The following is a 17,105-nucleotide window of genomic DNA, read 5'->3' on the forward strand; positions in this document are numbered from 1 at the left end:
TAAAAATTACTATGTGGCTTTGTATAAAATCAAATAATTAATTTTTGCCTCTGATATTTTAATCACCAACAGTGATCTCATGGTCCAGAAATAATCAAAATGATGAAAAAAAAAAAAACCTTCATTAACTTCATCCTGGCTTTCTAGCTTAGGAGAATTAAATAGAAGAAATGATGGCAATAATCATTATCTACAGAAATAAAAGTAATGACAAAATGGTTACAGGTTTAATCACAAGATGAACTTATATTCCTTATTGATTTTGCTTATACCTGCTAAGTATTGATGTCTACAAATAAAAATTGATACCACGGATCTAAATTTACTTCTGAAGAGATGTGGAGACAGATAAAATATAAGCAAACTATTAGATCATATTTGAGGACTGCTGAATGGCTATCTGGAAAATAACAGTTGCCATGAAAGAGCATGAAGCAAAGTGAAAGTGGAAAAAAGGATTCTTATACAGAAGTTCTTTTATTATTCCTACCCTCTCAAGTTCCAAGCTATAGAGCCTTGCTATTCCTGGATTCAATTTTAAGTAACATTAATTTTAAGTATCACATTTGGGATATGAACAATGAGAGAGGGGAGGATATGGTGAACAAAGATTAGTTGGTTATTTCAAAGGTAGCCATTTCCTTTAAACTCATCCTGTGCACTTCCCAATGTGCAGATTATCCTTTAATCTTACAAATTCACTCTCCACTTCCAAATATATTTTCCTACCTGAATGATACTTTTACAAAAAATGAAAACAATATAGCTGGTTGCCAAAGCAACTTAAACTATTTTAAAATAGAATAAGAGAAAAGCAAGTACAGAGTATAAGAAGATACCAAATTGGAATAATACTGATGCGAATTTAGTTTTTAATTTATCAAAATACCTATTAATAGTCAGAACAGGAGAGAAGAAAAGGAGCTAGAGGGAAATAACTTCTTGTAGTTATAAAATGCCAAATGCTTTAGAATGCACGATAACCTTAGTAATAAAACAATCACTTGATGTTTTCACTGAGTTTACAGTGTTGAGTACTGTTTACATCATTTTAGTGAAAGCACTTATATATATATGAACATCTGCAAAAGTTCATATCAGAAGACAGAAAGTTTCTCTCAATAAAGAACTAAAAAAATAAATTTTTATCTTCAACAACTCCCTTTCTGGGAATGGGGAATAAAATAACACGCTTCCCTTTAAAATAAAAAAATATTCAATTATTTTTTTCTGTCCATTAGGTTGCTGGAAGAAAAAAAAAAAAAATCAAGACTCCACTAGAGATGACTTTTAATTTCTAGTTTTCATCTATTTCTAAGGACACTCCCTTTACAAAACCTTTTAGTATTACATTACATATAATCACAATCAGGTTTACAGTTCCAAATAAATAGCTACATTAGAAGGCATACTGAAGAATCAAATGATTAGCCATATTTATCTGTTCACATTCACGGATTCTCTAAGAGGGTTGTAGGAGTCCATATAATACTGTTAACGTTAAGTCCAAGTTAATGTGTCATCTAATCTACTGCTCAGGACTTACAACACTGATGCTATTAGCAAAAATCCTGATTTTTGAAAGACAGTAATATAACAAATTCTGGTTAAACTAACAGAGGTAACAGGACAGTAAGCTGTAACTGCACAGTTTAAAATGTCTACTCTTCATCCACCGCTACCATCTCTCCTCTTCTCAATGGTATTAAACTCTCAAAGCCTGATCATATGAGAGGTGCAGGGTACCAAACACTATTTGTATAGAAAAATGGGTGTCAAATATTAAACAAAAAAGAAATGTATAAAATAGAATTAAACTTTTTGGACAGTTGCATTCATTGTTTTCAACTTCTTAATCCTCTCTCTTCTGGTCATAGGTAAATATTTTTTTGTTCTTTTCATCCACAGAGATTAATAGATAAATTTGTTGTAAGCTTTATAAAATGGCACTCCAGTTCAAAGTTCCTTTAGATCATAGCCACAAGTGAAGGATTAAACAAGCATACACTATGCTCCAAAATGTTTTACAATTGTTCAGTGTAGTGTTCTACGATATTTCCCTTACACTAAGGCTTCATCAAAAAGAAATCCAGCTGATTGATGTTCTTAGCTTCTGAATTAAGCACACTCTTTCCAAAAATCAAGTAGTCCTGGAGTAACTTAAGTACAACTGCTATTAATCAGTGTCATGACTGAAGTAGTATCTTACTGGAGGTCCAGGCAGATCTTCATCTCCATCAGTGTCTGGGGCAAATGACACAGTAAGGTCCACATATTTCTTTTCAGTAGAAGGTTTCACAAGTTTATGCATTCTAAGAAAAACAAGCAAGGATGAATACTTTGGTAAATTCTGTAAAATGAAAGATTTGCTGACTAATGCCATCCAGAGAATCTGAACTTGTACCTAGACTTTATTTTAAAATCTAATAATCCATCTACTTTCATATATTCATTTCTCTTTACTAAAAGCTCTGAACTCAAGACATTTACCTAACAGTGGTTAATTTGAACCACTGCTTCAAAAAGAGAAAGAAGAGGCGAATGGATGAAGAGTGCTGCTCTTCAGGTACATAAAAGTCGATTAAACATTTTCCAAGACCTTATCATATGTCAGGCACTAAGCTAGGTATGTAATACAAAAATTAGTAAGCAGGAATTCCCATGCCAGAGGCACTTATAGTCTAAGTGAGAAACAGACAAGTAAAATGAGCTTTAAAAAAAAAAAAAAAAAAAAAAAAAAAAAATCCAAAATGTAAGCAATAATTAAAAAAAAATTAGTTTTCCTCCTATACTCCCTATGAAGTTGGAAGGCATCGTAAATTCTCAAGTATTTCTCTGCAAAGAGTAAAAAAGCAAGCTAGATTTAAATCTTTAAATGCAAGCTAGAAACACCACAGTAAAAGACATTTTTAAGTTTTACCTTTCCCTTATATCCAATGTTTATTCTATTTACTGAAAAATCACATTGTCTTTGCTCTTGTCTTTTTCTCCCCATCCCAACCCCCATTTGCTCCTGTCTTAAATCAAGACATCTTCTATATATATATATATACCCCTTAAGATTACTGCATTAGCTTCTAGCTAGCTGTCTCCAATCTCTCTTCTACCTCCAATCTACACTGCTGCCAGGATTTTCTTAAAACGTAAATTTGATGTTATTCTCCTGCCTAATTATGCTACCTATCATATATTGGGTACCTACTTCATTCCAGGCTCTGAACTATGTAATCTATTTAATTCTCAATAGTAGTTCTTTCCATTTCACAAAGATATTTTGTCCCATAATTTTTCATTCTTTCTACCATTCATTGTCATCACCTCATCCTTGAGTCAGTCTAAAATATCTGATTTCCCAAATAGACCATGCATGCTCTTTTTTAATTGCATGTATTTGTAGGTAGCTCAAATGAAATCTACCCTGAACTAGAGGTTTGAGTTAATGGTGTCCGTAGTACTCTGTAAAAATCTTTATAACAATTATTCAATCATATTAATTAATGACTAACATGTCAATTTCCCTTAATACACTGTGAACTCCTTGAGAGCCAGGCTATTTGATGAAAATGTATGATGACAAAATATTAATGGCAGTAACATTTATGGAATACTTTTTACATGCCATTACACTGTTAGCCCTTACAATTATTTTAGTGCTCAACAGCTATGGACACAATCATCCCTATTTGTGGATAGGAAATTAAATTTCAAAAGCTACTCAAGGTGACAAAAAAAAGTAGCCGAGAAAGTATATGAACCTAGGTCTTTCTAAAGCCAAGCTCTTGCTCTTAACTACAACCCCACTGACCGACTTACGGTGTCCAGCCACTTAATAGATACTCGATAAATACCTGCTAAATGAACAATGTAATAAAATGAGAAATATCATTCACAAAACATATGCTGGAGATTTCAAATATTGGCCAACTCACAAAAGCATTTTTGTTAATTATTTGCAGAAAAATTTAAATTTCACTAATCAATACACTTCATGACCATACACTCCACTCTCATCTAGGTAGCACACAATAAAGGAATTTTAAATACTACTCTTAACTTGTGCAAAAGATACTTAGGGATCCTAATGAAAAACAATATAAGGCAAATTAATGCTTTAGCTCATAACAATAGTAGTTTTATTTTTTAAGGCATAATTAAGACTACATTATAATTTAAAAGTGATTAACCTCAATTAATAATCATAGTTAATTCTCACAAATATGTTAAAGACAACCATCATGCTGAGATTCATTTATTCCTAAGACAAATATTTATTGATGCCTATTATGTATCAGGTATTAGTCTGAACACTTGATATACAACAGATCAAATAAAGTTTCCTGCCCTTGTGAAACTTATGTTCTATTGGCGGGGACAGGGAGACAGATAGTAAACAATAAATTTAAGCAGAATATATAGTAGCCATAAGACAGTATAAGAACTATGAAAAAGAGAAAAAGTAGAGCAGAGTAAAAGGGATTGGGCATACTTCGCTGGGGTTGGGAACAGGCTGCAGTATTTTTTTTTTTTTAAAGATAACCAGTAAGGGGATCTTAATCCTTGACTTGGCGTTGTCAGCACCACAGTCTCCCCAGTGATCCACAGGCCAGCCCCTAGGCTGCAATATTTAATGGGGTGAGGGAGGCCTCTTCAGGAAATACAAAGACTAGGTAACCAACTCAGAAAGAGTTATGAGGACAGAGAACAACTAGAGCAAAGGTCCCACTCTGAAGCATGACTGGAATGTTCCAAGAAAAGAAAGGAGGCCGGTGTAGCTAGAATATTGTGAGTGAGGGGAGAAAAGTAGGGAAGACACTTAAAGGGATAAGTGGGAACCAGACTATTTAGGGCCTTGAAGACCACTGTAAACACTGGCTTTTTTTTTTGTTCCCTTTCTTCCTTTTGGTCTCTGCTCAAATGCAACCTTACTAGGTGAGAATATGACAGGCAGAGGGAATACTTAGATTATTAAATATAATATAGCAACTTAACACCCCCACTCCCCACATTTCCTTTTCCCTCTATTCTTATTTATTTTTTTCCATAGCACTTACCACTATCTCATAGACTTGTCTAGTTGTTCTGCAAACTCAAGTAGGGAGAGACTTTACTTTGCTTATCAGTGTATATCTAATGCTTAAAACAATACCTGGCACATAGTAAGCACCTTTAACAAAAACCTGTTGAATAAACGAATGAAGATAACAATCTGGCATTTTTGTTTTATACCTCCATCTCATAAGCCTGGTCATTTTGTGTTTCCACATAAGAGGTAGATCTGCTTTTACTTAAAGTATTGATCAAATCAGGTTTCTAAGCCTATTAGCTGAAGAGCTGACTCTGAACTACAAAAAATTCACAATCCTATCAATCTCTTAAGAGGTAGCCTATTGGCCTTCACCTGGCAGATTTACTATCTTTATTAATGCCATTAAGAAAGAGTAATGCTTTTATCTGGACTTCAATAACCTCTATGTCCAATTTTCCATTGTGCATCCAGCTGTTTCAATTTTTGTCAATCTTTTGCATGTAATGTTCAATACTTACGTTAACTTCAATCTTTTTGCATGACCAGGCATAACGGGAACATAAAGCATTTTGACTCCCTGTACCACCATTGTTGGTTCAATTCCGTATTTCTCCTAAAAGTGAATACCCAAAAAAGAAACAAATCAAAGACTCATCTAAACATAAAGTGCTTGGGAGACAATGTTTATGACCAGTAAAAAGAGAGCAAACTCGTGGTAAATAATATTTTTATCTCCAGTGAAGTTATGGATAAAAACTGTGAAACCAGACTGAAAGCTACTAATGAACCAAGTGAATAAAAGTATCTTACTTTGACTGCATTTATAAAATCCAAGAGGGTGAAATCTTCTTTTCCATGTACAGTCCATCTGTCCCAAATTGTAAATGATATTCCATTTCTGTTATAGAAAGATATTGAAAACAAAAGCACTTAAATTTTCTTCCCTTTAGTAATAATATTGAAAATCCCAGCACTTCTTTATTTGTGATTTAGCTAGAAATTAATGTGGAGACACAAGGAAAATACAACTTCTAAAATATTTCATAGTCTTATTTCTCCATCACATCACATAGGTAACTACTTTAATCAGCACCTGTTGATCATTCCAATATCTCATTATAAATTAGTATGTCTTAGAAAGAATGGGCTCTCTCTTTTAAAACAGCTGCATGAATTTCATTGTGTGCATGTTCTAGTACCCTATTACTGGACATTTGGGTTGTTCCAATTGTTGGCTATGATAAACAATGCAAGAATGATTATTTTGCATATATGTAACTTGAGATGTGTGAAAATATATCTGCAAATTTGAAATATAGTGCCATATTTTATTTATGGATTATACTGTTTTGTACTCTCATCAGTAATGTATGAGATTGTTGGCTTTCTCACACTCTTTCCAAGATAGGTTTTTTCAAGTTTTTGATTGCTGCCATTCTAAAAAGTGAAAAATGAGGCCGGCCCGTGGCTCACTCGGTAGAGTGTGGTGCTGATAACACCAGGGCCGGGGGTTCGGATCCTATATAGGGATGGCCGGTTTGCTCACTGGCTGAGCGTGGTGCTGACAACACCAAGCCAAGGGTTGAGATCCCCTTACCGGTCATCTTTATATAGGAAGAAAAAAATAAAAAATAAATAAATAAATAAAAAATAAAAAGTGAAAAATGGAGGCCCATTTTTTTGCTCTGTCACAAGATTGTAGAATTAGACTCTAAATCTCATGATCCATAGTCAGATACTAGAGTGCCTTCTAATGCATTTGGGATAGGCAGAGATCAATAAAACCATAAAGAAAGTATAATGATAGTGTGGCAGATCAGGTGTTGTGAAGAGTTTTTGGCTAGTTTAGTCAGAAATGCTCCATGAAGATAAGGTCTGACATGGTCTTGAGTGATGGCAAGGATTTACAAATATAGAAGAAAAGGAGAGGTGATGCCAGTATTTTTGCCTTTTAAAAGGTCAAATATTTCATTTCACTCTCATTTTACAAGAGAAATAGACCTTCCTACATACCTGATTTCAGTTTTTCTTACTTCAGATGTCTCTGTAAACACTATAATTGGAATGGCTAAGTTAAGGAAACAATTTTTGTAAGCTTCAAATGGACAGCCACCAGTTACTTTGATCATCTCCAAGGCAACCTAGATAAAAGAAGATGATCTGATTATATAAATAGCCTAAAACTTTTGTGACTATAATTGGATCTATTCAGTTTTCCCAAGGCCTTCTCAAGCATTATTCTGTAGAGTAAAAGCAGCTATAGTACTAGAATAACGTAAATTTCTTATTTATAGACCTCTATGCTATTAGCGTATTTTCTTTTTAATTTCATTTTTAACCTTTACTCATTTATTTGTACATACTTAACTTTCAAACTTTCCACCTACTCTACATGTGGTGAACAAAGTTATTAGAAAAAAAATACATTAATTTGACAATGTAATCTCCCTACATTGAAAGCAGATGCCAGAACTCAAAAAATAACATTCTAAAATCACTTAATATAGAGGCAGAAAACTACATAACTTCTAGGAATAACTCTAGAGTAATGATATAATACGGTATAGGAAGTAAGGCTATACTAAAGATCCTGAATCATTAAGAGTAAAGATTAGGACAGTTCATTTTATTCAAGAAAAACAGAGCACTTGTTTTGTATGGAGGATACAAAGATAACTGAGAGGATAATTGCCTATAAAAAAAAATTATAATCTATCTCGAGCTTATTTTTTTTATGTTAAAATGTTCCGTATACATAAAATCTCAAAACACAGAATTGTATATTTCAAAAATATCTTGAAAATTTTAATTAAAAGAATCAATATGTAGGCTGGCCAGCTGGCTCAGCTGATTAGAGTGCAGTGTTGATAACACCAAGGTCAAAGGTTCAAATCCCTATACTAACCAAAGAACCAATATTTATCCTTCCCTATCTAAGATCTCTGAGTGACTGAGTGACTAGTTGATGGGGAAGACAGGGAAGAGGCAATGAAAAAGGAGCATTTTCATTCAAATAATAATAAACTTACCAGGCCAGAAACTGCAGCAGTGGATGTTGCTATAGCAGGTATAATTTTACCAGCTATGCGCTTTGTTTTGAAACGGTCAGCTGGTTCAATGCTATACATCTTGGCACGAAGATTTGATGCAGCTGTGATAAAATCTATATGTCCATTACGATCATCATCTTTTTCAAATGAAAGCACTGTCATCTGAAGGTCACCTGATCATAACACAAGAAAAACAAAGTTGCTTAGCAAGTGGTAGAGATTTTACTAGGTAAAAAGCAATGTGGGTCCACTACTTTTAAATTACTTTAGTACCTCTAAGTTACAGAAGTTTTTATATTAAAAAAACCTTCTAATAGCGAAATAAAACAGCTATATACCACATATCTGCTATCAAGTGGTTTACAATAAAAAAATCAACATTTGGTATTGCTCAAAAATTTATTCCATAAATCCTACTCTGAACAATCTTCCCTCTGATAACTAAAAATAGGGTCAGTTGGTCAAATAAAAATATGAATCCTTTTGAAAGATCTGTAGATCAGTGGTTCCCAAAATCATTCTAATTATTATTCTAGATTATTTTTCTTGAAATTTTACTGGTCCATACATAAAATCCCCCAAATTTGGCAACCACTGATTTATGTAACAAAAAAATGGTAACCAGGTCTAAAAAGATGAACAAATAGGTATGCTTTTAAGGAATTAAGAGTTGAGGTTTCCTATATTTTGATATTTAAAACAATTTACTAAGTATGTATACAGGTCAGTTTGTATTCCCTGTCATTAATTATGAACAGTAAGGATCTATAAAGAGAGTTCTATCGTTCTTTACCCTAAAGTGATTTAACTGGGTCTGACTAAAGATTAGTCTCCACAAGGATACCATTAGACTGAATTTTTAATTCCTTAAAAATCTGAAGGACTACATGTTTTTAGACCTGTTCACCATCTGAAGGACTACAACAATGAGAATAATAACACAGTAGTTAATGTGATTTGGAGAATTAGGTTACAACCTTTTAGGGTAGGGCAATGGTGGGGAAAATAATGAATTTAGTCACAGTTAAAGATAAACAGTGATTTTAATATGATCATGAAATCAATTAATGTCATTATTAGTATTATTATTTAATCCCACAAACTTTTAGGTGTAGAGCTTAGTGAAAATAAAAACCCATTCAACTCAAAACATTTTTATAAAGGCTTTCTCTTACTTTTGGTAGCTTCATTAGATGAAATAGCTTTTTCTAGTTGGAAAACAGCATTCCTCTCATCTTCACTGCTAATAGGAACATGGTCTGGTTTCCTTGCAGTTTCATCTGTCTGAACAACCTTTAAATATATGTATATATATTTATTAATGGTATCATATCTATCTAAGTTTGGTTACCATTTACTATTTTATCAAATAAATCACAAAGAGAAAATATTTCCTTCATGTATTTTTTAATCAGATTATTAATCATTATGGTCCAATGTATTTTATACCTTCCCTTACTAAGTAATATTATATTATTTATATGTTTATTTACTTTATTATCTATCTTCTCACACTGGCATGTAAACTCAGTGAGAACAGGGATCTTTATTCATCTTGTTCGTTGAGAGAACTCTAATATATCTAAAACAAATATGTTCATAGTGGGTGTTTAAAAAATATTTACTGAATAGCTTATAAGATCTAAGTCCACATAGATCTCTTAAAATTCCACACTAAAACTGCATAGCTCTGACTAGTATAGAGTTGTTTTATGTGGCCAAAGAAATTGAAGAAATCCATAAAATACATAATACGGGAGTCATTTAAATATTTAGTGACAAGAAGTTTTTTTTTACTAGAGAATATGTCTTCTTTCATATAGAAGGTTTAGCACAAATAAGGCAGTATATACCATTAGTAATTTATGCTTACGAAATTACTTATCAGTCATTCCATGAGGGCAGTGAAGTTAATAGTTACAAATCAAGAAATTAACTTCATCATCACTTAAAGTACTATTTCTTATTAAAAAAAACCAAACTCACATCATGTTTTTACAGATTAAACATTATTACAAATATTTAAGAAATATCAAGGAGTCAAGGAAGCAGAAACTTTTGTTTGCCAGAATATCTACTTGGTATTTTTGGCTGTGACACTTGTAACTAGAAGTACTGGACCTGAAGCTTCTACTGTGAGCTGCTTTAGGTAGTTGTAAAAAAAAAAAAAAAAAAAAAAAAACCCACAAAAACATAATTCATGTTAAAACTGTAGCTAAATTGTTCAAGAAAAGTTATTACCCCTAACCTTTGATACAGATAGAAGCAGTGCAGGCCAAAAAACATACTGAAGCAAGTGCAGTAAAGGCCAGTGAAGTTATTGAAGTATGTTTCTCTGGTCTAGGAGTTTTGCTCACAAGAAACATAGGCTAGGAACCTTCTTTATTTGGGACTTCTGTTTAGCCTTATCGTACTTTCACTATTTATAGCTACACATCGTGAATCATTCAGCAAACCCATCTGCTTGTGCAAAGTCAACTGCCTACAAATCTTACTTTTCCCTAAAATAAAAATACAGAATAGCAGACTGCACACACCACTTCTTTTGAATTTTGCAGGGTGGCAATCATTATTTCACCTTTTCTGGTATAGGTAAAGGGTAAGGGGAAGAGACGGTTATTTTGAGGATGATTTTTAGAGTGCATATAAGGAAGGCATATACTGGACATGTGAAAATGAAAAATACTTATTATTTTCAAACTTTCCTATTTATACTGCCTCAATACCATGTTCTATCTTTATTAATATTCCCTCTTTCTCTTTCTAACATATTTGCCTGGCAAAATCCCAACCCTGGTCATATCCAATTTTCCATCTAGTCTATAGTACAATAGTACTCAAGCAGCTAAATGTGGCTGGAGAAAAGTTCATGATCTTTTCTACAGCCACATTTACTAGCATTCATTAAGCGGATGGATCTTCAGTGCTGTACTGCTACTAAATTCTACTAAATCTTATAATTAAGTGACTTTTCCACTCTGCTGGGCAATTATTTCATACCTTCTTTTCTCTACTCTAACTTCCTTCCTCTTCCTATCCCCCTTGCTCTCAGCTACTAAGCTTGCTTCTTATTTCAAGTAAGAAAATAACAATCTTTTTTTCTCTTACACTCCAATTCTAATTCTTTAGAAATCCTCTCAGGGCTACAGTAAAATATATACAGAATCCAATACCTTATCATCATCACTTTCCTGTTACCTACTACTTCATTCAGACCATCATCATTTCTTGCCTGTACTTTGCAATAATTTCCTAACAGCTTTTCCGATGTTTCCTCTCTTGCATCCCATATAATTATTCATAACACAAAACAGAGTCATCCTTTTAAATGTTAAGTTGGATCCTGTCACTCCTTAAAATTATCCACTGGCTTCTCATCTCGCTATGAAACACAAAGTACTTATCATAACCCCATTACTTTTCTAATCTCACTGTTTACCACTCTCCCCCTTGCATACTCTCCCCCAGCAAAGTCCTGGCCTTAAAACCCTTTCAAGGCCTTTCTCTGCACTTGTTCCTGCTGCCTGAATTGCTCTTTTATCAGATATCAGTATGGTTCATTCTCTCACTTCCCTCAGGTTTCTGCTCAAATGTTACCCATTCTATGCCATTATAAAGCTTTCCCATTCCATCCCGTATCAAATGACACCAGCTCCCTCACTCTTTATTTCTTTTCCCTGTTTTACTTTTTCTTCTTAGCACTTATGGTCACGCTGTAATATTATATAATTACTAGCATTTTTGTTTATAGTCCATCTCTGCTGCATTGGACTGTAATATCCACAAGGGCAAGAACTTTATTCACTGTTGAATACTGCAGGTTTAGAATGGGACTTAACACAAGCAGAAGTTCAAAAACTATTTACAGAATAGATGAATTTCTAAACATACCTTGTTGGAAGGTTTGAATTCCTGAATCTTTACTTCTGAAAGAATATTCAAGAGGGCCTCTGTTGATAAGTCCTGTTTTATAAAATAGTAATTTTATCAATAAACATATTCTTCTAATTCTGAATTCTAAAGCTAAAAACGTCCTACAAAGTGTCCTTTATCATATTAAAATATTTGAATAGTTTATCACATCCATTTGAGACATTTACCCTTATTTCTATAGAAATATCATCCAAATGCTATTTCATATATGGGGAAGGGGGTTGGGGTAAAAAAGTACTTGTGAGTCAACAAACTTCCACAATTTTTTTAAAAAGGTAGTTTTAGGACTGGTTATAATTCTAAGAGTGAGTGCCTTGAGATCAGGGATTTTCTTTTTCATTTCCTTAGCTTCAATGTTTACAAAGTTTGCTGCACAAAGTTATACTCAATAAATAAAATAAGAAAACGGAATTTATACCTTGAGAAGCAGAAAAATATTTAAATTGCTCAAGATGAACTTTACATGTATTTAAGGCTATCAGATCCACATTCACTATTAAGCAGCTACACAGGAAAACCTGAGACACATACTGCTTTTGAGGCCAACTACCACTCTTATCACAAAACTACCACTCTTTTGACACAAAAAAGACCAGACTGAATGCCACTATTTTTACCAGACATTTATGGTGTATTTTATTTGCATTAACTCCAAAAAGAATTAATCTATAACAGCCATTTTTATCTGTATCCAAAACAGCCAGTGTTCATATGGACTTGGTTTCTATATTTAGCCTACCAAAAAGTATAGCAATTTACTTATAGCTCTAATATGTGCGGTTGTGAAAAAGAATTCACTAATGCAGATCTGCCTCTTGAATAAAACTGTATTAGACCCTTTAGATCTTTCTGTCAATGAAATGATGTCTAAGATAATGGGTACGATGGTAAGGGTAGAAAATGTCAATACAGGGGAGAATTTTCAGATTTCCTGAAAAGCATGTAATTAATATCACAAAATAAAGTCAAATAAATGTTATCAAAGAGAATCTCTTAAGAAATATAAAGTATGACTGCTTTTACAAATATTGCTATTTTACTACTTAAATCAGAAATAAACTTAGATTTGCTTCTAGTTTAATAATACGACGAGCTTTTAGCTTGTGTTGTGTTAAAATGGGCAACCATACAACAAAAAGAAAGTTTACATCAAAAAGAATGATTCTTAAAACATAAACACATTTTGATGCTATTAGTAGATTAGTCATCTAATCCTAACATGGTTTGGATCATTTATTATGGCTCCAAAAATATCTTACCTTTTCTGCAAATGGAATGCAATATACTGTAGCATATAGTTTTGCAGCATTCTGAAGGAAACTGAGGTGCCTTTTGAAATTAAAAATAAAGCAAAGTTTGAACACATAGTTTTTAACTTTTAAAAACTTAAGATGTTGAATTCATTAGAGACTATAGCCTTTAAAATGTTTGAAGAAAAATAATCACAGAATTTTTGTTACAGGATTATTTGTTATAGGATTTTTTTTAAAAAGTGAGACAATGAAATTCTGGTCTACACCAAAACACTGCAGAAGTTATAAAAGAAAACACCATATGATTATCCTTAAAAACACTAATATTCAGGTAGTGATCATGACTACTTTTGGGAGAGGAGTAGCTAGAATCAGAAAAATCAGACTAGTTAAAAAAAATCATTATAATTCGTAAGAAAATATTATACAATTGGTCTTTTTTTTTTTTTTTTTTAAAGATGACCGGTAAGGGGATCTTAACTCTTGACTTGGTGTTATCAGCATCACGCTCTCCCAATTGAGCAAACCGGCCATCCCTATATAGGAATCCGAACCCGTGGCCTTGGTGTTATCAGTACCACACTCTCCCAAGTGAGCCACAGGCTGGCCCTTTACAATTGGTCTTAAAGAGTATATATTAGGTTCAAACTAAGTAGGTGAATTTGTTCAAAAACAATAAAATGTAAGTCTAATAGGAAAAATAGTTCAGGATAAGGTGACCAGAAGCCTAAGACAAACAGCAGATGAGAAATTAAGCATAGAGTTACTTGTTGAAAGGAAGGTTAGTAAAGGCAAGCTAAGTGTTTAATTAAAATATATACACAAGTGTGAATCTAATGGGTATCTAATATTGCATATCTAGGTACGCATGCAGAGACCAACTCCTCTGAAAATTAGAGATATTATTTATGGAGATATTCAGTAGTAATAATTTTTTTCCTCCATATAACTAAAGATTCTTATATACTGGCTTCATTAAATATAAAAACATTTATTGTCATTTTACTTTACCGATAAAATAAAAGAGATGATTTTTTGTTTGTTTGTTTTGTTGGCAGCTGGCCAGTTTGGGAATCTGAACCCTTGACCCTGGTATTATAACACTGAGCTCTAATCAACTAAACTGACAAAGAAGCGATTTTGGTTTCACTTTAGAGTAGGTATTTATTATAAATAATGAGGTTTTTTTTACCAAGTAAATAAATGGATTCACATTTGTGTGGGAAGAAGGGTTGTGGCTGGCTTTGTTAGCCAGAATGACTTGTTAACTCTTAGATTAACAGGGATGCAATCATTCAACATTAAAGAGCCTGAGGTTTTCACACTGCAATGTACAGGTAGGAAATTAACAACAAAATATGCACATAAAACTAGATTAAAAAAACTTACAAAGGTTCATTTAAATCAAATTTTATTGGAGAGGGTGGCCTCTTTGGTGATTGCCAAAACAAACCTAACAGAAAGAGATACAAATATTATTTTCAACATATGTAGCCATTAATAAATTACATTAAAATCTCTTCTTAACACTTGGTTATACTTACTGCCATCTTTTAATCGTATGTCCAGAGGGAAACAGTGAAGAAGTTGAAGAGCCTAAAGAAAAACATTAAAGAAACCCACTAAATACTATTTGAGGTAAAAAGTTTTTAAAAATAAAAACTAAAAATTTCTATGTGTATTTAGTACATAAACAAGCTTCAAAACTCAAAACACATTAAAAGACATACAGTGAAGACTCCCAGCTACCTTTGTATTCCATCTGTCCATCCTGTCACTAACTCCCATTCCTGGAAAATTCTCTATTATAATTTTTTTTAAAAATCAATACTTAGCTTTTTTTTTTTTTAAACATCCACAGCAAATACAAATATAGATTATTTCACTCCTTTTTATACAAATGGTGGGATATTTTAAATATCATTCTGCTTTTTCAAAGAGCTAATCCTTAAAACAAATAAATGAAACTAGTACAAATACACGGTGTTTGTATTTTGAAATGATATGATGTTTGAGATTTGCTTCAAAATCATCTGGGGGGTAAGAATGTGTGGGGATATAAACGAAACAAGATTACGTATTAGTTGATACCTGCTAAACCTGGGTGATAAGTAAATAATGATTATAGCGGGATTCATTATACTATTTCCTCTACACTTGTATGGCTGAATTTTTTCCATAGTATAAAAAAGTTTTTAAAACCCGCCACAGAAAGTAAGAACTAAAAAGAGTTCTTTGTTTTGAAACAAAGAGGTCACTGATAATCATGGTAAGAACACTTTGAATAGTAATGGGGAAAGTAGTCACATTTGCTGGGTGACTAAGTGGCAACCTGAGTTTAGACCACTTTTCCAAGAAGGAAGAAAAATGGAAAAGTGTAATCAAAAGATTTTCTAAAATGATAAACTTACTTTATATTTTGATAGATAAGAGCCTAAAGAGGGGGGAGACTAAAGAGAGTGCAGGACGCATTCTAGCAACTGTATGTAATTGGAGGTAAAAATAACTGCTAATATTTAGTGATTATTTATGTGCCAGGCTCTGTTCTTAAATGCTTTACAAGTATTAACTCATATAATCCTCAACACTACCTTATTTAGGTATCAATTTATTATTCCCATTTTACAGATGAGGAAAAATACACAAAATGTGATTATCAGATATGGGTGGAAAAGGCAAAATTCTAAAAAGAAACTTCTGATTGAGTGAATATCTCTATTTTCTGTCTCTTGCTTCTACTATGAACAAACTTCTTTTAGACTGGAGATGAAATATACTAGGTTCTCTAAAGGGAAACCCTATCTAAAACCCAATTTTGTGCACAGAAGGAAGGGACCAGTTAAATGCATAAGTGACAAGTCAATGAGTGGAGTTTAAATACATTCTTTAATCAGTAACAATCAAAGAGAAATGAGCTGTGTACCCAGCATTTGTTCTCACTTAACTTATTGCTTATATCTGAAAAGCTTACCAAAAGAAAGAGTAGACATTTCAGGTCAATGAAATAATTTGGTAATAACTAAAAGAACCAAGGTCATACTTATTCTTAATGTTTCATAATGCATACCTACCTTATGGCTAAAATATTTTTCAAACTTTAATCTTGCTAATTCTACACATTGGGACCAACTTCGAGGTCTTCGGCTAAGTAACTTAATAACTTGAAAACAGCCTTCTAAACTGTGTCCGTTTTGTATCTTCTACAATGGGGGAAAAAAAACAAAAAAAGAATACCCTTTCAATCAAAAACACACCCCCCGAAAAAAGTATTAGCCAAAGTTTGAAGAGCCAGCTCTCACGTGTTTTCTGATTTTATTTTACTTTTTCACCTCAAGCTCCTTGTCCTTGACTTTCTCTTCTCCCTCTTCCTTTTCTTTCACAGTCATGCATAGCATAACAATTTTGGCCAACAATGGACCACATATATGACAGTGGTCCCATAAAATTATAATGGGTATACCATATAGGTTTGTGTAAGCACACGCTGATATTCACACAAGGAAATCACCGAAGGATGCATTTCTCAGAACGTTTCTGGTGTTTAAGCAACGTGTGACTGGTTTTTTTTTTTTTTTTTTTTTGGAAGAGGGAAATGAGAGGAGATAGCTCATGAAATTTTAACTTTGAAGTTATATAAGTTTGAACTCATATAAGTTATGAGTATATGAGCTTACTATAAGAAGTGCAAAGAATAGCTTTTGATACTAAAAAGTTGACCTTTTTAGTGTGGTAAAGAAGGAATTGGTAAACGGCCATGAAAAATGATTATATTGTGTAATGTTAAGTATAATACCTGTAATTATATTGTGTAATTGTGTAATTACCCTGATTTGAGCATCACAT

At 32.8% G+C, this 17,105-nt stretch overlaps 1 protein-coding gene across 1 annotated transcript in view; it reads right to left on the reverse strand.

Annotated features, from left to right (window-relative positions):
• Positions 1–464: 464 nt before the first annotated feature.
• UBA6 (ubiquitin-like modifier activating enzyme 6) overlaps positions 465–17,105 on the reverse strand; it is a 69,436-nt gene continuing 52,795 nt past the window's right edge. Inside the window, exons 23-33 of the mRNA XM_008587349.1 lie at positions 16,334–16,462; positions 14,807–14,858; positions 14,652–14,715; positions 13,269–13,338; positions 11,968–12,039; positions 9,252–9,369; positions 8,056–8,249; positions 7,040–7,167; positions 5,837–5,924; positions 5,545–5,639; positions 465–2,312 (exon numbers count right to left, since the gene is read on the reverse strand). Of these exons, the coding sequence (XP_008585571.1) occupies positions 2,177–2,312; positions 5,545–5,639; positions 5,837–5,924; positions 7,040–7,167; positions 8,056–8,249; positions 9,252–9,369; positions 11,968–12,039; positions 13,269–13,338; positions 14,652–14,715; positions 14,807–14,858; positions 16,334–16,462 (1,146 nt within the window). The 3' untranslated portion in view covers positions 465–2,176. The remainder of the gene's footprint in view (positions 2,313–5,544; positions 5,640–5,836; positions 5,925–7,039; positions 7,168–8,055; positions 8,250–9,251; positions 9,370–11,967; positions 12,040–13,268; positions 13,339–14,651; positions 14,716–14,806; positions 14,859–16,333; positions 16,463–17,105) is intronic.

The sequence above is a fragment of the Galeopterus variegatus genome, unplaced genomic scaffold (genome assembly GCF_000696425.1).
Source record: "Galeopterus variegatus unplaced genomic scaffold, G_variegatus-3.0.2 Scaffold118, whole genome shotgun sequence".
NCBI lineage: Eukaryota > Metazoa > Chordata > Mammalia > Dermoptera > Cynocephalidae > Galeopterus > Galeopterus variegatus.